General features: G+C 40.2%; 1 protein-coding gene across 2 annotated transcripts in view; it reads right to left on the reverse strand.

The window, feature by feature from the left end:
- Positions 1–24,578, reverse strand: part of DRC11 (dynein regulatory complex subunit 11) — an 85,260-nt gene that overhangs the window by 19,100 nt on the left and 41,582 nt on the right. For both annotated transcript variants that reach the window (XM_089477823.1, XM_089477822.1), the window contains exons 8-13: positions 18,740–18,824; positions 16,397–16,534; positions 13,212–13,287; positions 9,274–9,380; positions 7,680–7,772; positions 412–482 (exon numbers count right to left, since the gene is read on the reverse strand). In XM_089477823.1, the coding sequence (XP_089333949.1) occupies positions 412–482; positions 7,680–7,772; positions 9,274–9,380; positions 13,212–13,287; positions 16,397–16,534; positions 18,740–18,824 (570 nt within the window). The remainder of the gene's footprint in view (positions 1–411; positions 483–7,679; positions 7,773–9,273; positions 9,381–13,211; positions 13,288–16,396; positions 16,535–18,739; positions 18,825–24,578) is intronic.

The following is a 24,578-nucleotide window of genomic DNA, read 5'->3' on the forward strand; positions in this document are numbered from 1 at the left end:
CAGAGATGTTAAAAACAGATGGAAAAATTTGACAGGTATCTGTAACTACCAGTTGTTTCTACAGCTGCCACAAAGAATAAAATTTAATGACAATTCTTCAAAGAACCATAAGACACATGATAAAAATACACAAGATAAGCCCCATAGCACCTATAACCTGAAATGAACTATCTACAAATTGGTGGCTGACATTTCTGTGCCTAAATTTCCTCTATATTACACCCATTTTAAAAGAAACCAATGTTAGATTCTCCACATAATTGCCAAGAGATTGGAGCGACCAGGCTCAGGCTTATGCATACCAACTTTGACTCTCTTTTGTATTGGAACAAAGCCAGAGAGAGAGAAAGAGATAGAAAAAGAGAGAGAGAGGTGTCAGTGTGAATCTCAGAGGAGCAGGTGCATTTTTACCTGTCAGGAGTCAGATCTTTCTCCTTCTTAGCTTTTTTCTTCCTTCCACCCTTTTTACCTTTTTTCTTTTTCTAAGGATCATAAATGGCAATAGTTAGCAAAGGCAATACTGTACTTTTCCATCTTGTAAAAGTTTACAAAAGACTTTAAAATTTCAACAGCATCTAAGACTGTTCTCTTTCCTATACAGAAAACAAAAACTGTTTGTACTTTGTTTATAATAGTCTAATGTTTCCTGACACCTGGTACCAGACTTTTTTAAAAATAAAATAAAACTGGAGATCCACTTAACTCTAATTCCTGTTGCATGTGTGTGCACATAAGCATGTACTGTATTTTCTTGTTAAGCCAATATTGCACAGTCATCCACCCAGCAATTTCAGGATAGCTCAGCTAGTATTCAATGTGAGTATCCCAGGCCTCCCCATATGTTTGCTACACTAGAGGTTGAAACAGTACTAGCTGCAATTGTAGAAACAGTAGTAGTGATGGTGGTAGATCCGTCTATGTGTCCCTCCATCTGTGAAGGGAAGAAAGGTGGCAACCAGAGCTGCTCCAGGGAAAAGGAGGACAAAGTGGAGGCTGCTGAAGGAGGCAAAGGGGGGCAAGGTGCAGGAGGCAAAGGAAGAAGCAGCAGATGCCAGAAGAGACCAGAGGAGGCAAGGGGAGGAAGCAACAGCTACTGAAGGAGGCCAAAGGAAGCCCAGAGCATGAGCGCTGAGAATCCTGGAATAATCTGCTAATAAGATGAATGCCTTGAGTGGTGTCTGTGGAATGTTCAGACTCAACAAATTGGAAAGAGGTAATGCCTATTTATTTTTTATCCCAGCATAACATTTGATGGAAATATTAGGGCAAAGGAGCCCAACAACTAATGGGCAGAAGTAGTGGTGAATGACACTGGCAGAGGATTTTTCACAGACAGCTAATGCTTCTTAGTACTGCGCAGAAGGAGGCAATGGTGAACCCCCACTTGAAAATCTTTCATCACAGAAACCTTCTGAGGAGACAATCCAAAATGAAACAAGATGAAGTTCCAGAAGAGGAGGTTCCCAGGTAGGAAGGCACTCAACCAGCTACTGGGGAAGAGCAGAGAACAAGTATGACTAGCACTGGGGCTAATGCAGTTGGACTCAAGCAGAAAGGACGTTCAGCTGCTGACATGCACAAAAATCAAATAAACGTCTAAAGCTTCACAATGTATGTAATAAGAAAAAGGAATAAGAAAAAAAATGAATCAGGGAAATTAAAAAATACAAACCAAGAAATGGGACACATAGACATTGGCATACTTGTGAGGCAGCTAAATTGGAAAGTAAATCACCAGGAACAGTTGTATTCCAACTGAACTGCTACATTCCACATGTGTTAACTAATATATGCCAACAAATATGGGAAACAAAATGGTGTACAACAAACTGGAAACAATCAATATACAAACCCATATATTCCCATCCACAAAAAAGACACAAAAGACTGCAGTAACTATAGGAACATATATATATATAGGAACATATAGGAACATTGCCAGCCATGAGGAGGACTCAGAGGACTCGGAGGAGGACTCGGCTTCTCAGGTACAGGAGGAACCTGAGGCTGTGCCAGGCCCTAGTTCTGCCCTGCCAGGTCCCAGCTCTGCTCTCCCAGCCCCAGTGGATTTGGCTCAGCCAGACCCTAGCTCTGTGGGATCTTCTCCAGTGGAGCCTGGGGCTCAGCAGCCCAGTCTTGCCCCAGTAGAAGTTCCAGACTTGGGAGACATAGAGCAGCAAAGCATTGAGATTCCTACTTTCAGCCAGAGGAGATCAGAAAGGGTGTGCCTCCGGCGTCCCAAGAGGCTTGCTCAGAAACGCTCATTAGATACTTAGCAGCTGTGATAAGCCACAATCCTCAGTTTGCAAGACCTGAGTTGATGGCCAGGGATCTTGGAGGTTTATCATTCATAGGGTTTCCCTAAGTTGAAATTGACGTGACTGCAAATGACAAATTGCACAATTTCACTGGGAGCTATGCAACATGTTTCATCACTCTAATCTGATGGCCCCTTCAGAACCATAAATGATCTTGAAGGAAACCAGTTCTAGGCTGTTTATATTATGATGGAAGATGAGCCACAACATTTCCATTAGCAGAGACATGCAGATTAGCAACACACTTTAGATGTGGACAACTGTAGTGATATCTTGATATTACAGAGAATATTCTATGTAATATGGCTTGAGTAACTAATACCAGTCAAACAGTGCACAGAAGCCCCATTGATACAACATTAGATTCCATGGTTAAATGGATGTCAACACTGTCAGAACATATATCTTATTAAAATTTAAGATCAAGCTAGAATTTAACAACATAGATAGATAGTTAGATAGATATGCCATATGAGATCATAGCATTATATGGTATACATAATGCAGTACTGTGTAGTTTAACAGAGCAAATAATGTGAGGATATTAACCAATGGTATATATCATACGTTTCTTCCCCCTCCCCTCCCCTCCCCTCCCCTCCCCTCCCCTCCCCTCCCTAAATTTTACTTGAGGGTCTCCAGAAATAACCCATTACCTCTTCCCATGTTAATAATGTTCACATCATAGAGATTAAGTTATTTCTGCTTAAAACAGACAATGGACATATGTTCGGCATATGGGCCAACTGTTAGCTTCCTGAAGGCAATTTCTCCACTAGAGTAATTCAAAAGTTTTTTAAAAAATACAGTGTAATGTATAGTGGGGAACCTTTTTAATTAAGATAAAGTTTTATAAAGCAACAACAAACAAACGAACTGCCAGGGACTGAGTAGAGACAAAGAAAATATTTGTGGCTTTCCTACATGCTCTATTTCATGCCTTGTGTTCTGTTGAATTTTTTTTTGCAAATTTCCAGATTAATATAAAACAATATATTTAATGAAAGATAATCAAAACTATTAAATCATGATAATTACCCCCCAAATAGTCAATTAGCAACAGTCTTCTTGCTTGTTTACTTGTATCTTTCCCCCCTACCATTCCCCTACAGAATAAAATAGGGGGGGGGTCTAAGTTTGGAGGATGGCACATCTTGATGTTATGAATTCATCAGTGAAAGGTTTGTGTTTGTAAAATCTCTGGCTCTCTTTTTGCCATCTGGATTTTCCTTGTGAAAATTTTGCTCAGACTCTCCTCATGATGTTGAGCATCCACATATCCAAGGTGACATCACTCCATGTTGGATGGTATTCTTTGAGTCAGTTGTGGAACAAAGGAAGCCGTTCGTGATACAGTGGGGATAGGCTGTCATGTGTTTGAGAAGGAGAGTGATCAAGAGGATGGAACTTCAGCTACTGAGGTGTTGTCCCACAAAAGCTTATTGTATGCCTCAAGTAAGGTAATTTGAAATTCTCAAATCAGGGCAGCTGAAGAATAAAGCTTTCTCCCCATCAAGTCTAGCTTCTTGCCCTCCTTGTCTGCAAGTGTAGAATGCAGGCATCAGCAAGCCTTTGACTGGGCAGCATTGACAACAACTGAATTAGGTTTTGGATGCTGTCCAAGGGGAGGAATGCCCAAGTCATTGACACAGTAGAGTGTTTCTAGTTTCCTTAAGGTGGAAGGAATCGAGGAAGGGGTTGACCAAGTTTTCTGTATGACCTTCATCAAGTAGGGAAGCATCAGTAGAGCTGTTGGGGTTGTGGTCTGTTCCTGTACATGGTGGAATACCAGGTCTTCAATAGGAGTGTGTTAATGTTGCACCTGGATTTATAGGAATTTGGTCATTTGTAACATTTGGTCTACAAAGACCTTGACATCATTAGTAGGAGAAGGATCCAAAGCACCCAAGGAGATGGCTAGCGATTTTTTTGTTGGAAGAATTGCCAAGTTTGAATCGTAACCCAAAGCTGAATTAGCCAAACTCATTAAGGCATGCAGTCTACAGCAGCAGTTCCTTCGGAAATGTGGCAGTCAAAGTCGAGGGAAGAATCTTGTCCTTGCTCTTCATAGTAACATCTTGAGTGGGGATAGTCGTAGGCTATCTAGAAGGTTTGTGCCAAGTTTGTGACTAAGCATGTTTATGCCAGGAAGTTGATGCAACGTCACGGGATGATTGGTCCTCCACTCTCTCACCTTGTTGAATGGAAGTAAATATGGTAATGTATGGTACTGACTGTGTCCTGAGTGATGAGATGGATAGTCTTCATTCTTATAGTGGCAAGTATACTGCTCCAAGCAGCTCCTCATCACAGTCTGATGAGCTCCTCAAAAGTAACACGAATCATAGGAGGGGGATTAGGAGTTACTGTACATGTATTGGCAATGATACCTACAGCCCTGACCACCCCCATGATGACAACATTGATAATGTCTTTGTCAGTAGTATCTTTGATAAGAGGAGGTGTCAGACTGTGACACTGAGTGAGAGTGGGACCAAGAGTGGTGTCAACACTGATGATGTGAAAATGCTGCTGGCATCCAATGAGTGGGAGCCTGGACAGGAGAAGGAAAAGCCATTATCCATATGACTGGTGAGGATTCCAGGATTTCTCCTTCAGAGCCTTGATCTTAAACAGTCATGGTTACAGTGACCACAGTGCACTGTTTTGGAGAAGCTGGCAAAGGAGAGACTGCACGTTCACGGAAAGTGATTTCTGATGCAACTTGAAGAGAAGTGGAGGCCTTAGGTGATTCAGTCACCTCTATGGCAGATTGAGAAGACGGTTGAGAAAGAGAATTGTGTTCCTTCAAAAGATTCTTCTTCTAATGCTTATGTTTTGATAAAAACTGCATCTTGACATCAAGAGATCTGCCTGGAATTGGAGGTTGTGAATGCTCAGTATCAACATTTTGTGTTGCAGGTATGCTGATAGATTCTGCCAAGGAACGTTTAGCCTTGGGCTGACTTAGCCTGTACTGGTCGATGTCAAGACTCCAGCTCCCTTGCCTTCGAAGTTGAGGGTCAATACCAAGATACAGGCTCCTGAGGCTTCAAGGCCTGTTCATACAGGAGAGTTTTCAGAAAGTTCCCCATTGTGTCTTGCTTGTGGCATAATGCAGAACAACATGCACAGGAAGCAACTACAAGGGCTTTCCCAAGCACTGGAAGCATCTTAGGTGCCTATGCCATCCTGTGATTTTGACACTCAACGCACTTTTTAAAAGAAGCCAGCGAGATTAAGTAGCTCCAAGGACTAGCATGGCTTCATTGCCAACATTGACAAACTACAGTCAGCCCTTCTTATACACACATTTTTTATACACGGATTCAAGCATCCAGTTTGAAAATGTTCCATAAAAATATAAATACAACTAAAACACTTTAGAGTGCTACAGAATGTTCTGAAAGACGCACTGTGCAGACACAGGTTAACCCATTTATCTGGGGCTAAAAAGACAATTTGAGGAGGTTTTTCTGAGCTAAGGCTCCACTACTAAGAAGATCCTTTCTTCTGGTATCTAGACATCTTACTCCATTTTGTGGTGGAGCTTTCAAACCAAGGCCTCTGAAGGGGATCATAAGGCCAGGTAAATAAATATAGGAGAAGGTGATCTTTCAGATAACCTTCATCTCAGCTGCTAAGAGTTTTAAAGGTTAATAAAAGCACTATAAATTGGGCCCCTAAGGCGCGTTACAGACGGGCCTAAGAGGCGCCGCGATTACGCGCGAGGGGCGGCGCTTCTGGACGCGCCTTGCCCCTCGCGCGTAACCGATACGTCAAGATTGCGGCGCCCTATACAGATGGGCGCCACCATCTTGACGTAGCGGACGCTCTGCCTCCGCACGTCCCAACCCAGAAGAGACGTTGCGAGTGCGCGCTTTGGCACTTGTGACGTCTCTTCCGGGTTGCCAGAAGGAGCATTATTTTCGCACTCCTTTTTTGCAGCGCGGAGGAGTCGCGCGGTTTGGCTGCTGCGGCTCCTCCATGCTGCAACCGGCAGCGGCCTGAGACCGCCCCTTTTGGGTGGTCTGTAACGGGCCTTAGTTAGTGGAAGCCAGTGCAGCTGATAAACAAATTATAAAGTCCAACATTACTTTAGTTTTAGGTAGAATAGGAGCCCCATAAGCCCAGGTAGGTTGGAGAAGTTACAACACTAATATTAGAATCATTTAGCTAGTGGACAGCTGGAAGCACTATAGGCGACAGATCAATTTAACTTGAGCTGAATTGCTGAAGCAATTCAGAGGGGGGGCCATCTGCTAGACCCATTTAACCTGTGTCTTTTTGATGCTGATTTTTTTCCGCATCTTTTTGGATAAATCAATTCTGCACAAGTGTGAACCAGATGCGGATTGGAATTGATTTCAAGAATCGAATTTACCAATCGATTCAGTATCAGTGTGGAGAAGATAAGGATCAGAATCAATTTCCTATGATGTGATAAGGTGTTGGCAGGTGGGGAAAGCGGAAACTAAGAATCTGTGTTCACCCACCGTTCAGCCCTCGCATGGAAGTATGTAAATGCGATTATAGTGATGGACAGAGGAGAATCCCACTGAAAATGCTTCAAATTGAACCAATTCATTTGCCAATGTGAACTACAAGTAGGTTATTTTGAGAGACTCCCGCAGGGAACAGTTTAAACTGAATTGATTTATTTGTCAATGTGAACTACAAGTGGGTTGTTTTATTTTATTTTACAGCAAGAAAATGTGATTGGTGCAAATATAGTGTGAACCATGCTCTGCTGCTGAACTGATCAATTGATTTGGATCGCAAAGTGATTTATTTGTAAGTGGGAATGAGGCCCTTTATTGCTTGTAGTGTTTTATCTATCATCCATGGTTTCTTCACTTTCCTTTGGTCTGTTGGAAGTGTCTTTATGCATTCTTCTTTTATTATGTCCCTGGCTTCAGAACAAAGCTCTTCATATATGTAGTCTATTCACATGACCACTGGTCATGATCAGATTATTGGTCTCTCTAGCTCAGTACAACACAGTTATTCATACTTAACACAGGGTTTTTCCAAACATCCTTGAAGATGCTGGGAATGATCTGGCACCTTTTGCATGTATACATTGTACAATCCAGGCTGCTGCCACACTGCATAATTAATGCAGTTTGACATTGCTTTAACTATTCTGGCTCACCCTATGTAATCCTGGATGTCGAACTGCATTAATTCTGCAGCATGGCAGCAGCCTGATCTGAGAAAGAACACGGCATCAAACTGATGATTACAAAAACATCTTGTGCAAGTAATTGTTTGTGTTGCTAAAATGGCATCAATAATATCCACAATAATATCAACTGGTTAACACAACTCCTGATATAGAAGTTATAAAGATATACTTACCTTTCCTTTTCTGCCCTTTTTGCCCGTTTTCTCTGTCTCTCTGTCTACAGCTAACTTTAGGTTCTTTAATTCCTGACGCATTAATTCATCGACCTGTTTGGGCAGATATACACATAAAATCTGGACCAATGCTTGAAAACAGATCCTGCAATGAATGAATACAAAACATGCACTGTGCATAAAGGCAAACATGCCTACACAATCATTCCATTTTGACATGAGTATTTTTGTGTTTGCCATGTGCTTGGGAAGAAGGATTAGGACCTGTAAAATATTATAACATCATGAGATATTTACAGGCAGAATAAAAATGCCAGTTCGAGAATTCCAGAATTAGCTAGATTCTTGACTAGTTTTAGAAAGTCATTCTGATGGACTTTTGTACTTGATCTCAGATATTCCTAAGTATACACTCTTACTTTAATACAGATCTGCATCTTAGGAAGTCTTTCTGCTACCACACACAGATTCTAGATGCTATTATGCAGCAATGACAACATCACTGTTGACCAAGTCCCAGAGGCAGCTGGTGCTAGTTGAAACTGTTGGGGCAGGAGACAGGGCAGCTGATTGCAGGTGATTCCATGTGAAAGTGGAACCCTTGTCACAATGGGTAGAGTCAATGGCAGAATGATATCAATTGGCACAGTTGGCAGAATGATATCAAAAAGCAGGAAAGTTCAAAATCATAAACACAAAGTAAGTATGTGTGTGTCTGTTTGTGTACGTGTTTGTAGGGGGTTAGGTCAGACCCATTCAACAACACGTAGCACCACTTTGAGCCCACATTTTCCTGCTCCAGCCTCCAGCAATGACCCATAACACAGAAAATGGAAATTGATAAGTTAATATATTTTAATTACAGGATCATTAGTGATGGCTGGGGAAAAGAGGAAACCAGTGATATGAGATTACATTACTGAAGCTATGCTTTCCAGTTCTTCCACCAGCCCCCAAAAGAAGGAAGAAGCAAACTGAGGCACATTAATGCCTATGATAGATATACATAGATACACATTTGTCCCTCCTGATTTGCAGACTTGGAGTCCACAGTCTTGTTCCTTCACGGATGACAAGTGGGAAAGGATAAAATGGCGGGTGCACCAGGAGTGCGTGGCCATTATGACCAATGTCAACTTGAATATTTGTGTTTTTCTGGATTCACAATGGGGCAGGATGGATGCCCTGCAAATCGGGAGGGGTTGCCTGTATATTATAGATATATAATGCTACATACATGCTTATTATTATGACAATAGAAAGAATGTTCAGAGTCTCATTTACTTAAGCAAGATAACTTTTGATAAGTGAAATGAAACCATAGAAAGAGGGAAAAGGAAATTAGTCACATCAAATTCCTGATGTTAAAACTTCACATCAAGGCCTAGAGGTTCTCTTTTTTCCCCATTTCAAATCTTTATGCAAACACACCCTCAGATAATTATAATTCATTTATTTTTCAGTTTAGAATCAATGGGTAAAGGCAGACTGATGCTAATTTATGCATATGTCTGATAAACATTTCCTTCTGTGCAGAAATCTTCTCTGACCACAGCCACTGTTTGTTATATGTGGCCTTCTAGTGTAAGTTCACCTGGACTCTGATCTCTTCTTCTACTTCTTTTCTCTTTTCTTCTTTGATCAGTTCTGGGTCATACTCCTGTGAGAAGTTCCATGCCTCGTCTCTGTTCTGCCAAACATCTGTAATCCACGAGAGAAGAGAGGAAACACTTGGAAAAGAGAATGGCTTTTTGTTTTTCTTTCAAAAAGAGCACAGCTTTACACTGATGTTTATACTGCTAATATGTGGTAACAGGCTTTTACAACTTCAATCAGCTTTAATGTATGAACCAACCTTCTGAAATGGAAAAATCAAACTTGACTGTAATGAGTGAAGTCTTAAATTTCAGCTGCGAGAGTGAATGAACAATGGCTATTGTTATTCCATTACAGGTACAAAATAAATGATGGTTAGAATTCTTTTTAAAATTTTTCCAGCAGAACAGATGAAATTGGAAAACCCTTTAAACTTCTTTATAAAATGACCTTCCAGCTAGATTAAGACAAAGGTAGAATGTACAGTGTCTGTTTGAATCGGAGTTCAAGGAGACTTGTGGCATTTTATAATAACTAGTTTCCTACATGAAAAAATACTTTGATTTTGTTTTTTAATGTTTATATTGTTCTTGTTGTTATAAAGGATAAGTATTATATAAAATAAGAATTATTTAATTGTTTTATTAAATTGTATATTGCTTTCACAGTTAGAGCTTAGAAATTATAATGACATCTTTGGGTGCTGGTGCTAAGAGTAATGAAAGACTGTGCTATTTCTTGCTTGCATTCCTTTGAACAGGCTTGCAAATGGCCTTGGAACAGTACACTCAATAGTGTCAAATCAAGTAAATGTGAAGTCAAAGGCTTTCATGGCCAGGATCCATAGTTTTTTGTGGGTTTTGTGGCCATGTTCTAGAAGAGTTTCTTCCTGACACTTTGCCAGCATCTGTGGCTGACATCTTCAGAGAATTGACGATCTTCTCTGAAGATGCCAGCCACAGATGCTGGCAAAACGTCAGGAAGAAACTCTTCTAGAACATGGCCACATAGCCCGAAAAACCCACAAAAAACTAAATCAAGTAAAGTTTCCCACTAATGTCTCTGACCAAGCTTCACTCATAACGCTAGGAAGAAATGTAGTACAAGGTATTTCTCCTCTTCACTTGATGTGCAGCAGCTGCTATAATGATATGTTACGAACAAGTTCTGAATGCAGCAGGCCAGATTCACAGTGTTCTATGTGCTGGCTAGGAGTCACTGCAGCTTTGTACAGGCAAAATGTGTTTGTATTTCTGCATCATTTCTCATGATACTGAATTATTCATTTAGATCCATGTAATGGGAAAGGGCACGACCTAAGACAAGCCAGCACACTGCAGTAAAGCACAAAAGGGTCATCTGGCCAGTTCTAAACATTACTGCCCCTATTTTTGGAATGGATGACTTGATCTGGGGGTGACATGACAGTTTGGAAGAAATGAAAAAGAGCTGTTTGCCAGTGCCATTAGCTTATCAAAAACAACCAGGGTTTTTAAGTAGAATTCTACAAGACGCTATACAACGGAATACCTCAGAGGAAAACCTCCCAAAGCTATTTTAAAATAATGCAGCTGCAAAAATGCACCTGGAGCCTCAGGAGGTGATGCTTGTTGAAAAGTATTGCAAACTGTACCTTCTTACACAGGGTTCAAATAGGAGGTTCTTCTCCACACTGCTGCAGAGAGGTGAGATGTTTAAAAAATGAGAGGAGGGAAGTGATTAAATGAGACCTTGCTCATATATTATACTAACAGAAAGAATAAACTCTTGCTGTCAGCAGCCTATGTAAATGGAATTACTTGATATCACTCAATAGGCACAGTGCAAAATGTTTCAGGTTTTAGACTGAAATGATATTTGACTTGTAGGAATTCACTCTGATACTCTTTGCAGTTTTGCAGCAAATGTTTATTGAATAGTTCTCATCAGAAACTAAAGATGGAGGAAGATGGAAAGATATTAATTTCCTCAAATTACTCTTAATTTTTCAAATAGCATGATGGATTCCTTTACATATTTCAGCAAAGAAAACTGGCCTGCACTATTCAGAAAGGCACCTTTATCCAGGTTATACCAGAGTTCAGAATGTTGTCCTATGGGGAATAAGGCCATTATATAGTTTGTGATTCTTAAATGCTTTCCTGGATGGGTCAACAGGTTTCAAGTGTTATTTTTTCACACAGGCTTTAGGCCCTGGTTATTAATTATCCATAGAATGACCACACTGTTGTTTTTAAGAAACAACTTATTTATTATACTTATGTAACTTGAATAATGATACCATTTCTCTAAGGAGAAATCAACTAGCGACTTTTGCCTGGCAAGTCCATAGTTGTGTTCTAATTTTAGAAGACAGGTTAAAAACAGTTCAGTGAAATATGAAAACACATGTTCCTTCCCTAGTTAAATGACAAGGCCAGAAGTTTAAGGATACTCTGTTTACACTGACTAGCAAGGCTAGTCCTGGTCTGGATTTAGTTTACATTAAATGCTGAAAATAGAGAAAAATCTGAATTTTAAGTTTTATTACTTGAAGCTATATTTTAAAAATGGAACACAGAGAATATGTTTTAGCTTCTTCACTTCCTTCCTCTTTTCTCTTTCCCAGTTTGTCAGGTTAAGAATAAAAGTCTGTAGACAGGAATACTTGTTCTATGCTTTTAATGTTTAGCAGATCTTTATTTCTTAATTGATTTTGCTGTCTATTGATGCCATAACATTATTTGGCTTTTAATCAAAGTTGGAGAAAAAAATATCCTAAGGACCAGAATTAAATCTTTGGGCAGGGAGGGGATTGAAATCTTTCCATCTTTGCATGCTGAAGTGTCTATGTATGTGTGTGTGACAGAGAAAGAGAGAATGAAACGAGCAAGGGAGAAAAGACACAGGTTGGCACTGTGTTGACAACACATGCATGCATAAGTCATGCTATGCATACTGGACCAAAAATTTATCACTGGTCAACAGATGTATGCAGTTGACAGTGGCAGAAGTGGAGTTGCACAGACAGCATGTTCCTCTGTGCCTTGTCTCTTCAAGTTGTGTGATGTGCAATTACATGTTGTGGTTGTTCATTATCCACTGTGACTGTGCATCCTATACTCTGCATTGTGCTTGTGCATTCTATATTTTGCACTGCGCTACATCTCATGTATTGTACATTATGTGATAGCACTAAAATATTGGCATGTGTTGCACAACGTAGCTATTTTACACAGTTTATGTAAAGCTTGTATAGTATATCACCACATAGGACAGTTTTGCTGCATGAGGGAATGTTGGATTGTAGCCAGTATGTGCATGTATGCATGCACATTTGTGCATGTAGCCCCTCCGCTCCAACAACAAATACAGCAGGATTAGTGAGCACCTGCTGGACTGTCATGGAACTGGTAAGTTGCAGTTGATTTGGCTGGCTTCCCTTAATCTATCTATCTATATTTATTAAGCTACGGAACAGGAGACATTCCAAGTTTACTTTTGAAAAACATAGCTACCTTCTCAGCTTCTAGAAATAAGGACACATCTGCTTTCAGTTAGATTGAAAGAAATTAACTCCCACTCCTCCATCAAGTCTTCATGATAAATTGAATCTTTTGATGAAGAAATCCACCACACCATATCCTGTTAAATAGCTCTGAAATCCCCAGCCACACATTTTGAACATAAATCTTTAAAATGCTATTAAAAATATCTAATGAAGCATGCATCCTCACCATGAAAGCATGTTAATTTACCATTTTTACCATTTGTATTTCTAGCACCTTGTTTACATAATATGGTAAACAAGCCCTAAGGTAAGGAACATTGAGAAATTTGTTCCATTTGGTATCTGTTAGGGTTTGAAGATTCACTCTACAATTTCATTTTAGAATGGTTAGGTTATAATAATAAAGTGTGATAGGCAAGTTTATAATCTCAAGCTCTTTTACTTGCCTTTGTATTTGTTGTTTCCTTCTTCCATTATTGGGAGAAAATTACTAGGGGACATTTTCCATCCTTCTTCTTCTTCCTTGATTTACCAAATTAAATAATGATATAATCAAATTAGAAATACAATGCATTAAAATGAAAGCTGGGTTTACAAAATTGTTATTAATATCACAAATGGCTGATATCGGTATACCCTATACTGTAATTGCATAAAAAAACTTCTGTTCACTCTTTTTTGAGCATTGGTGCTTTGATTCCATGTATTGTAAGGATGCTAAGATCTTTCACCAGCTAATGTTAATATGCTTTCTGTGTGGCTAATCCTGACAGGTGTTTGGAAAGCTTTAGCTGACACATCATCTGACACAAACTGGGAGGCAAGGGAATATTCAACTCATCATAAAGCATCTGGCTAACTCTTTTTTTGTTTGTTTTTGTAATGCTTTTCAAATTGTAGGTTATCACATGGATACAACCAGAGCATATCTTTCACAATAGGAGCCCACCTACTCTTTAGGAGGAGGTGTACAAGATAGGCAAGCTTTATCATATACTACTGCCTAAGCATTACAATTTGGGCACTGGCACAAATGCTACCAAAAGTTTGGATAACTTTGTCAAAGTGACAACTATAGAAAGAAAATTTACTAGACAGATTCAAAATACGTGAATTTACAGCATACATTTCTTAAACTACAAAAATCATCCATTGACAAGACAAAATGGTATTGGGGGAAAACCTATTACAATCAAGATGTAAAACAAAAAAATAATGAATGTCATTAGTTGTCACCTACAGCTCCCATCAGAGCTTCCACTCAAACCACACATATTGATGAGACCATTCCTCAGATAGAATACATTCTGAACAAAATACTTCCCTTTTACAGTGGAAGGCATGCATTTGCTTACAGTTAGCCTCCCAAATATAAATCAGCTAAAGTAGACTATACTACACAGATGGAAAGACTGAGATCAGACTCTGCTACTAAAGTATATGCCAGCTCTGGCACACTATTGCAGGTCCTTTAACCATGCCACCTACAATGTTAACATGCATCAATTTGGTCATTTTTTGTGTTATACTCATAGCAATGCTCCTTTGCAATTTACACATGATGAATAGGGTCATCTCTACACGAGAAAACAGATGGATGTAGATTTTAGCATCAAAAATGGGAAGAATGTGTCAGAACCCTTTGGCCTCTGTCTCTCAGGACAGTCTGTCACTGATCTCAATGCGAATTTGGCAGAACAAAGGAATTTCAAGTGAGACAGCAAAACTGGAATATGTTCCCAAATTTTAGTTTTCACTGCAATCGTCTGTATAGTCAAAAATATTTTTTCTTAAAAAAACTGAACTGAACAGAACAAACTTTCCAGAAAGCACAACCTATTTCATTAACAGTGTAGTGGGAGTTAAAAGTCTAAAAGTCTTACATATTAGTTTACAAATATCATTTTATTTATGCTAAACCTACCTCTTTGATGGTTGTTAGCCAACAATTGTTCCCACCGAACATCTATGTATCTGTACTCCCAAGCCTTGAATATTGCCCTCCATTATGTATCTGAGGAAGTGGATCTTAATCTGCTAGTTATATAAAAATGACTTGTAATTCTGAGCATCTACTGAGAAAAAGCTAGTGGATGCTTTTGGATAAGATTAATCACTGTGGAAGTAGAGAAGCAACTGGGGAAGGGTACAGCTGGAAAAGGAAGAGTTAACTCTCCCTTCTCCTTTCCCCATTAGGTTGAGGAAAAGCCTTTGACTGAAGCCAAAGCAAGACTTCTAAAATGTCTAACCTTTGCATAGAGGGCAGCTAGGAGGTATGTATAAAAGGAGAATTAACCACTGAACTCAATGGGAATTATTCTCCAGAGTGTAAGATGACTGCTGACTTGAAGCTCAACATTATGCATGTTTTGCGTGTTTTGTATTTGGACTCTGGGTCTGTGTTGTCAACAATGTTTGTCAGTAACGTCTGTGTGAAATAGAAAGAGAACAACAGCTGTTTAAAAACTGAATGCACAGCTTAGTTAATATAGCCTTTTCACTCAATTTAAATGAAATGGGCAATGTAAATGTACAGGGTCAGCCTCTACACACAGGTTAGGAGAAATGTGTCAGAGAGGCTCAACAGACCCAAGCCACGCTGCAGATACCTTATGCTCTTAATAATCACCATGGCAGCCCTTATTTCTGGAAAAGGGTCTGTTCTCACTACTCATTAAGAATCCACTGGTGTAATTCTAATGCTTGAACCATCTAGAAGCATTGGGACAATAATGAAGCTATTATAAATGGTGGAGCTGGTGAACAGGCTTGGAAGGATCTCTAGATTAGGTTTTACAAGCCACAAAATCATCAGATTTGGCAGCATATTCAGAAAGACTCTGGAGCAGTATGGGAAAAGTTTCTATCACTTTCTCTGACAGTACCAGGAAACAAGTTAGTAGTACAACTTTATTCCATCATGCTAGAGGTTTCAGTGATGAGATCATGTAGTACCACAAGAAAGAGACCATTTAAATAGGCCTTATTCCTAGCTATTGAGTAAGAATCTAAATAGTCTCAAATGACCAAATTTCCACAATGGGCATAAATCATTTTCCCCCAAAAACATTTCACTAAAAATACTGAATTGGCTCAAATCAACCAGATGTCCTCCTGATCATTAAACTACATAGTACAAATACACATAATTAAGATGATTTAACATGAGACCAGAAATATGTTAGGGACATGGGCACATAAAGGTTCCTTTAAAGTCTGGGTGTCCTTTTGGGGGCTCTGTGGGGGTTGATATTCACTTCCTCCCTCTGCTGTACACAAAGCCCCTTGCTTTGCAAGGCCATTCTTTGCTGTGCAACAAGTATCTGACTGTATCCTCCTAGCCAGACATGAGACATTACCACTGAGATCTTCTGGGATTCACCAGGAGCTCAGTGCTGTAACAATCACTGCATGTCTGGATATGGAGATGTAGCCAAATGCTTCTTCAATCCTGCCTACTTACCTAAATGGAATGGAATGCCCATATAGAGTGGCTTCAAGAGATTCACAGTAAACCAGAGGGAGGGTATATGAAGTGTAGCATAGGTCCACACACAGATATTTATCCTACGATCAGAGCATATTGGATTGAGCCCAGAATTTGTTAAATATGTGCTTCAGAATCCCTTGCCTCCTCTTTCTTTTTTGGTTTCTTCACTTCTTTTCCTTTCTTTTTCTTTTTCCCCTTTTCTTTCTTTTCTTTTTTACCCTTCTTTCTGCCCTTTCTTTTCTTTTCTTCTTCTTCTTTAGCAGCCAATTCAGCAGCAACCTGGTAGAAAATAAAGAAGCTTAGCTGTCTAAATATTAGTTTTAAAATGGCCATTAAGAAAGATAATCTGTTTAATGTAGATACAGCATTTTATATGTACTACATTGTTAACCACAAATCTATGTAATTTAGCAGCCACCATTAGGATATTAGTGGAACAGGAAAAATGAATTAAAAGTTCACAATGATTACAGTCACTAGAAGCTACTTTTCCCCTAAGTGGTTTAGAGTAGTCAATTGATCATATGAGTGAGCTTTTTAAAATTTATTGCCAGGATGCATTAAAGGAGCATCCTGAAAAAGAAAAGGCCTGACTTCACAAACATCTAGTTTAAGAGTTTATGGATACAACTGTTCATTATTTTGCCCTATGTTGGACTAAGAAGGTTAGCCCTAGCCATACGGGGGCCGCCATGATGCTGCCGCCGCACAGCAACCAGACATCACTAGCAGGAAGTGGCATCATGGTGGTGCCCTTTCCTGCTTCTGGCGTCGCAAAAAAGAAGCCACTCTAGGTGGCTCTTTTTTGCGGCACGTCTCTGTTGCAGCATAGAGATGCTGCAGCACAGACACGGGGCAAAGATGGGCAGCACAGAGCTGTCCATCTGTACTGCCCCTGAGTTACGATTCTTTGTTCAGTTTTAAGTCTCTTCATTGAAATCAGCAGCATCACTAGGGGTGTGTGTGTGGGGTGTGTGTGTGCAGACCACACTGGGTGACATCCCGGAGGGGATGTCACCCGGTAGGGCAGTACACCTGGAGGATGTAAGAAAGGGCTTGCAGCCATGCCTGACCCTGAAGGCCCTTCCAGGTGGAAAGGGGCTGCAGTGCTCTGGGAGCGTGGCCAGCCAGGAGGAAGGGCAAGACAGTTCATCCCCCTCCCCATGGGTGACACCAAACTCAGCAACACCTCTGCTTAGAGTCTTGGTGAATATTATGCTAGGCTCTACTGAGGTAATTCTACTAATGAACCGCTTTTATCAGCAGAACAAGGAGGGAGCTAGCTTCTCTTCCCCTCAGCATCATCCATACAGGCGGCAGCAACAAGGAGGGGAAATAGAAAACCAGCCCCTTCTCCACATTTCAATTCTTCCTTTAGAAAGGACTGGACACTGGTACCTTCTGAAGCTAGGTCTTAAGGTCTCCTTTGATGTTTTCTCATAATGTCAGTTTTATCCTCCTCTTATCAACATATTCTCTTTTAACCAATTTAATTTGTTATTCTCCCGATTCTCTGGCCCTATTTTAGTCAGATATGCAATGGGGGATTGGATTTCATGGGCAAATGCAGCATACTAAAGTAACAAATATTAGCTAATTTATCTAATATCAAAGAAGAAAACACATTGAATTTCAACACCAAAATGCATTATAATATTCCCTCTATTTAGATATGGCCTTTTGACATTCTGTAAATAAAAGCATTATAAATTGAAGTTTATCCCAATTCAGGAGTAATCAGGGCTTTGTTATATGTGTGGAATTAATTCAGCATTTTATACTGAATTGTACTGAATTCTATGCTGACCACTAATTTCTGGATAGAGTTTGGAAGTGAACAGAACACAGAAAAACAGAATGTTTCCCAACTGGCAAAGAAGTCAGACAAGGCTGCATCTTATGACCCTAACTATTCATCTTATATGCAGAACATATTGTAAGGAAAACAGGTTTGGACATGGGAGAGGGAGGAGTGAAAACAGGAGGAAGAAATATCAACAATCTAAGAGGCTGACACTTTTCTTTTTAGATTTCTTCAATGCAAGTTGAATGTAGTATTGTAATATTCATATTGCCTTAGAACTGTTTCTTAGCCTTATATGTTAAATAGCCTTGCATTGAATTCTAATGGGATTTCTAAAGGCTAGAACTGAAAAGCATTGGATTTTCTGGATTATATCTAAATCATATATGGATCACTTGATTTTAAAACAAATACTTTTCGCATAATGGTTTGAGCACTGGACTATGACTCTGGAGACCAGGGTTCAACTCCTGTTCAGCATCAAACCCACTGGGTAACCTTGGGCAAGTCACACTCTCTCAGCCTGAGGGGAAAGAAATGGCAAAGCTCCCCTAACAAATCTTAAGAAAACATCATAATAGGATCAACCATAAGTCAGAAATGACTTGAAGGCACACAACACACTCCCTCCCCCAGATTCATTTTTGATATTATGCATGCATGGTTGAAACAAACTCTACCTCCTCTGGAGTTTTTTCAGAAAAAAGAACAGCTGAACCTCCTTGTTCTTCATCAGGATAGTCAGGAAACCTTCCTGTAGTATGCCTGTATGAAAGCAAATGTTCCATTTAAAAAAAATAAATCTTAATTTCAATCATCCTGTAATGATATGAAGAGAGCCATCATGGTTTCATGGTTTGAGCATTGGAATATGACTCTGGAGGCCAGGGTTCAATTCCTCGCTCTGGCATAGAAACCTACTTGGTGATCTTGGGCAAGTCACTCTCTCTCAGCCCCAGAAAATGCCTTAGGATCGCCATAAATTGGAAACAACTTGAAGGCACACAACAACAATATAGAATCATAGAGTTGGAAAAACCCACAAGGGCCATCCAGTCCAACCCCCTGCCATGAAGGAAATCTCAATCAAAGAATCCCTGACAGATGGCCATAGAATCATGGGCGGGATACAAACCGCCGCTTTGCGGCAGTCTGCCGCCGCCGCCGCCGGTTAGTCTGCGGGGGAGCCGGAGCCTCCACACGGCGCAGCTCCCGTGCAGACTGAAAAAGAAGCTCCAAAATGGAGCTTCTTCTTGAGTCGCGTTTGCGACGTAGCGAGGCGCCAGGGGCGCACTCGCTACGTCACAACGCCCGCGACGCGTACGGACGCTCAGCGTCCGATACGTCAAGACGGCGGCGCCCATGTAGAAGGGGCACTGCCATCTTGTACGTATTGAATACGTACTAGGGTTAGGGGGGTGCGGAAGCACCGCCCCTTCCTAACCCTAGTACGTATCCTATATGTACTAAATGGCGGTATGTATCCCGCCCTAGAGTTGGAAGAGACCACAAGGGCCATCCAGTCCAACCCCCTGCCATGCAGAAAATCCAAATCAAAGCATCCCCAACAGATGGCCATCCAGCCTCTGTTTAAAGAATTCCAAGGAGGGAGACTCCACCACTGTTCGAGGGAGTTTGTTCTACTGTTGAACAACCCTTACTGTCAGGAAGTTCCTCCTAATGTTGAGGTGGAATCTCTTTTCCTGTAGCTTGCATCAGCAAGATACTTTTCATATACAGCGCACCCGCGTCATGCGCAGGCGCGCCTTACGCGGCTTGAGCATATGCGCTCAAGCCGCGGGGTGCGCATGGGGTGGCGCATCCCATTCAATTGAATGGGTGCGCGCGCCTGTTGCGCCCTGCGTGCCGCCGCGCACAAGCCCCATTGTTTACAATGGGGTTTGAGCATAGGCGGAATTCGCCTTACGCGGAGGGATCCGGAACGGATCCCCGCGTAAGGCAAGGACCCACTGTACTAACATGAATTTTATTTTGCAGAAAGAGGAAGGTATGTTGTGACAATTGAAGGTATGTTGTGGTATGGTGGAGAGAGTTAGTTATATACCTTCAAGATATGGCTTCAAACCTAACTCAGCTAGGGCAGTACCAACCATAGCGGTGGCCCATGGATTGGTGCCACCCCCAAGCAACTGGTTGCTTGTCCCTGGTCAGTTTCCAGGAAAGAAAGAAATAACTGCAGTTAGTCAGCACAAATATGCTACTAGTCCCTGGCATATTGTTGTTGGGGTAATATACCGTATATACTCGACTATAAGTCGACTTCATGTATAAGTCGAGGGCAGGTTTTGGGGGCAAAATTGAGGATTTTGATATGACTCTTGGATAGGTTGAGGGTAAAACTTAGGAACATGCAACAAAGGATCCAAATGATGAAGGAAAGGAAAACAGTGCCAAAGAACCTACAAATTTCTGGCAGGCATAATGGTTTTGGCTCACACTAAATAATAAATGGAAGAGAGAGCAGAGAGAGGTCAGTGCTTCCAAGACAAATACCACTCTTGCCTTTTACCAGGGATGGTTCTCTTTTCAATAAGAGTTAAAGTATAGTATTTACATTGACCCATGGATAAGTTGACCTAGGTTTTTGGGGACAATTTTTTGACTAAAATTTTTAGATTTATACATGAGTATATACAGTAGGTCCTCACATCAGATAGCTTTATCTTCAGTTATGTTCAAAAATTGGTAGGTAGATACTAACAGCCTACCTCACCAATAGCCTCACTAACACATTTGAACTATTTTATGTTGTAACAATTGTCATTTTAATGGCTCATAAATCTTACTTCAAGCTAACAACCTCTGAAATAGGCAAACCAGTGCTGGCTTTTGACTTACATTCTCTTCTCTTCCTCTATGGAGTTTATCACACGAAGAAGATCGGGAGTTTATCCCATGAATATCCCGGGGACATCGCATAATTACGCAAAACGATTTCACACAAAGTCGCACAAAACCCACCATTAAAGTGGTCATAAAGAATCATTAACATTCATCGTTTTACTTTTTATGTCAACTCCAGGGCCGAAATAAATTTCTCACATTTGGTATGGCATAGTCAGGTGCTGGATCCCTTGGCTTCAAAATGCTTCCCAGTCTTCCCATGCCACACTCCTAATCCATTCTTGTTATACTTCTCCCAGATAAATTTTAATGGTGAGGAGGTAAGGACCATGGAAGTTTTTGGGGATATTTTACAGAGGATCTGAAGGAAATTTTTCCCTTCTGAAGGTGGAAATCTCTCTGCCATTAATGAAAGCCATCCAATGTACTTTATGCCCCTTCATTACAGCACTACAGAATTACTTTATTAGGCTCCGTTTATATCAACTAATACAACAAACTACTATGGAAGATTCTAATCAGAGATTTGGCAGCTCTTTTACTAAGGATGTAATTGCACTGAAGAAATAACGCAGTTTGACACCACTTTAGGTGCCTTGGCTCAATGTTATGAAATTCTGGGATTTGTAGTTTTGTGAGATATTTAACCTTCTCTGTCAGAGAGCTCTAGTGCCACAACAAACTACAAAGCCCAGGACTCCATAGCCTTGAATCTTGGAAGTTAAAGTAGGGACAAACTGCATTATTTCGACAGTGCAAATGCAGCCTAAATTAACTCCCACACTTCATAATGATCCTGTGCTGACAGGGGTTTCATGTGTGATCTCACTCCTTTGAAGTTATCCCATCTCTCAACAATGGCTTTGTAAAGTTCTCCCTCCCTGTACATAAACATCAAATACGATGCTGTACAGACTCTTTTTAAAGTGAAATGTATTATTCAACGAGGAACACATCTGTCCTTCACTTGCTTTAATCCTTTCCTTGGTAAATTAATTCCAGGACTACAGAGCAAGTGAATTATTTTTTCTCCCTCTCTGTTTTTTTTAAAAAACATGTTTTTAAATACTTTTTTTCCTGACCATGATGGGAAAAATTGTATTTGCATACAGAAATATTGCTAACCAAAAAGGAATGGCTAGATGGCACAGATCCAGCTTTGTAGTTAACTTAAATAATAGAAGTTTGGCCAGATTATTTTTACATTTTCAGAGCCTTTTATACCACCATTTGAAAAATTGCTCTTGGCACTAAAGCAGAACTACAGATGATTTGGCTTGCTTCATATTTAGGCCACATTAGAGAGAAATGTGTTGTTAAAAACAAGCATAACTAATGACTCATTGCAGCCCTTGATTGCCCTCAAGTCAATTCTTCAGCAATTTCAGCTGTTCCCGTTATTAATCTGTCATCCTCTGTGGGGAAAGACAGTCCAGCATGAGGCACTGGTTTCAGGCTCTGTGCTTTCGTGTCATGCTCTATTGCACTGCGCCTCAGCATTATGTAATTAGTCAATTTTTAAACATATGTACACCAGCTGAATCTCTGCAGTGGGAAAGCCTGACATGCTGTTCACTGTTGTGTCCTGACCTAGCAAAAACCCTCAAAAGAACTAGGTAGAAATCATAACCCACTTCAGTGCAGAGAAGAGTTCACATGAATCTGGAAGCAAGAATGTGATTGAAATCTGCTGCCCTACAAAAGCTTGTGCATCCACAGAAAGGAACAGTTCATAGAACAAGGGTAGCAACCAGGTGACAATTCCCATAATTCTCAATAAGAAGCCAGGAATTATAGGCTTAAAACATCTGGAGGGCATCCAGTTGCTAGCACTGCAATCAGGAATGAAGGAATTCTCTTCCCTTCTGGGTGCATGGGTTGGGGAACTGGGAGAAGAGGGATATCTTATATACTCGACTATAAGTCAACAAATTTATGCCTAGAAATTGACCCTAAAATCATGTGCTGATTTATGGGTCAAAACAGTAATACAGCTCAGAAAGAGCCTAAAAGAAGCACTGTCTGTCCCCGATGTCCCACCCTCTGCCTTGGCAGTAATTTCTAAAACAGCTGCCAGGCGGGAGTAGGAGTGTGTGTGTGTGTGTATGGTAATTCACTTCTCGATCCAACAGAAAACCCTTCTTTTCAGTCTTTCCTTCTCCCTATGGATCCTCTCTTCCCAAAAAGCACCACATTTCCCCCCAGTTCATTCTTCCCCAGCCCCATAGAAAACCTTTTTCTCCTCTCTCTCTCTCTCTCTCTCTCTGGATCATCTTTGACCTGCAAGCACCACATTTCCCCCCAGTTCCCTCCTTCCCAGTCCAATGTTAAAACCTTCTCCTCCCCTAAGTTTTACCCTTGACTTATCCACGGGTCAAATCAAAATCCATGATTTTGACCCTAAAACCTTCCCTTGACTTATACACGAGATTAACTTGTACACAAGTACATGTGGTAATTCAAATATGAGAAGCATATACATGCTTCCTGTTGTGAATTGTGTTTGTGAAGCCAACAACCAAGCATAAGCAAGGGAAGAAAACTACATTCTATTGGTGTTCGGGAGAATGGATTATGACTCAATTGGGGCATCAATTGGGTGAAGACATTTTTAAAAATAATAAAAAATCCTTTAAGGTCTAAAATATATTTTATTGCATGGTTATGTCTACTGTTTGTATTTTGCTAGGCCATATTACTGTGAATAACTGAGGCAGCAGTTGACAGCAATTTTACACTGCTGTTCAGACATGTTCTCCATGTTGCAGTATTCTAGTGTTAAGTTGAAAAGGTAGAATGCATTACCCTCTAAAGAAATGAGGTTCCCTCTTAGCAAAGGATTTTATACAACATTATTCAGTATGGTTACTGCCTGGAGCATTGGCCCCATAATTTTCTCTGGTCTGAACAGAGGATTGACCTTGTATAGGCATAGAATGAGCACAGAAAATATTTAATGAGTAATAGAGACAGTGATAATTAAGGATTTAGAGAAGCCCAAAGATTAAAAAAAAATGTGAAATTGTTCCAAAGGTTGTAAAATTCAGGATTTATTTTCTCTATTAGCTTCTCATGTTTATATAGGCATAGAATTCTACGATGTGTCAGCCACACTTCTGGCTCATTTCTTCAGTATCTAAAAGCTTGTAGTGATATTGTAATTCTGTGGAATGCAGTTGTTAATATGAAGTATCAACTGTTAATATGAGACAAAACTAAGAAAATATGAAAGTGCTAAATTTTCAGAGCCACTCCTCACAGATTTTTCTTGGTCTTTAAATATCATAGATAATCAGATCAACAGATCAGTCTTCAAACACATTTTCTTGGTCAACACTGCTCTATGGCTTTGTTAACAAGATTAATTCAGATGTTAATTCCAAAGGGTTAACTTCCAAGGAATTTACCCAGGATTGTAGTCTCTGTCAAGCTGCACCTGCTCTAAAATGGACATGTCTAAGCATACCAAGGAATTTGTTGGTTTCTCCCAAAGAGCTGAAATGTAAAAAATATTTTGAAGGTTATAGTCTATTGTAGGGAAATGAGCAAATTAACTGAAAACATTTTTAAAAGCACTTTCTTTCTGTCTCTAGCATATTGGGAAGTTTCACTTTTTAATATATTTCATCACGTATAGAAATCACATATAGAAAT

The sequence above is a fragment of the Sceloporus occidentalis genome, unplaced genomic scaffold, assembly GCF_023333645.1.
Source record: "Sceloporus occidentalis isolate IW3139 unplaced genomic scaffold, rSceOcc1.0.p SCAF_12, whole genome shotgun sequence".
Classification (NCBI taxonomy): domain Eukaryota; kingdom Metazoa; phylum Chordata; class Lepidosauria; order Squamata; family Phrynosomatidae; genus Sceloporus; species Sceloporus occidentalis.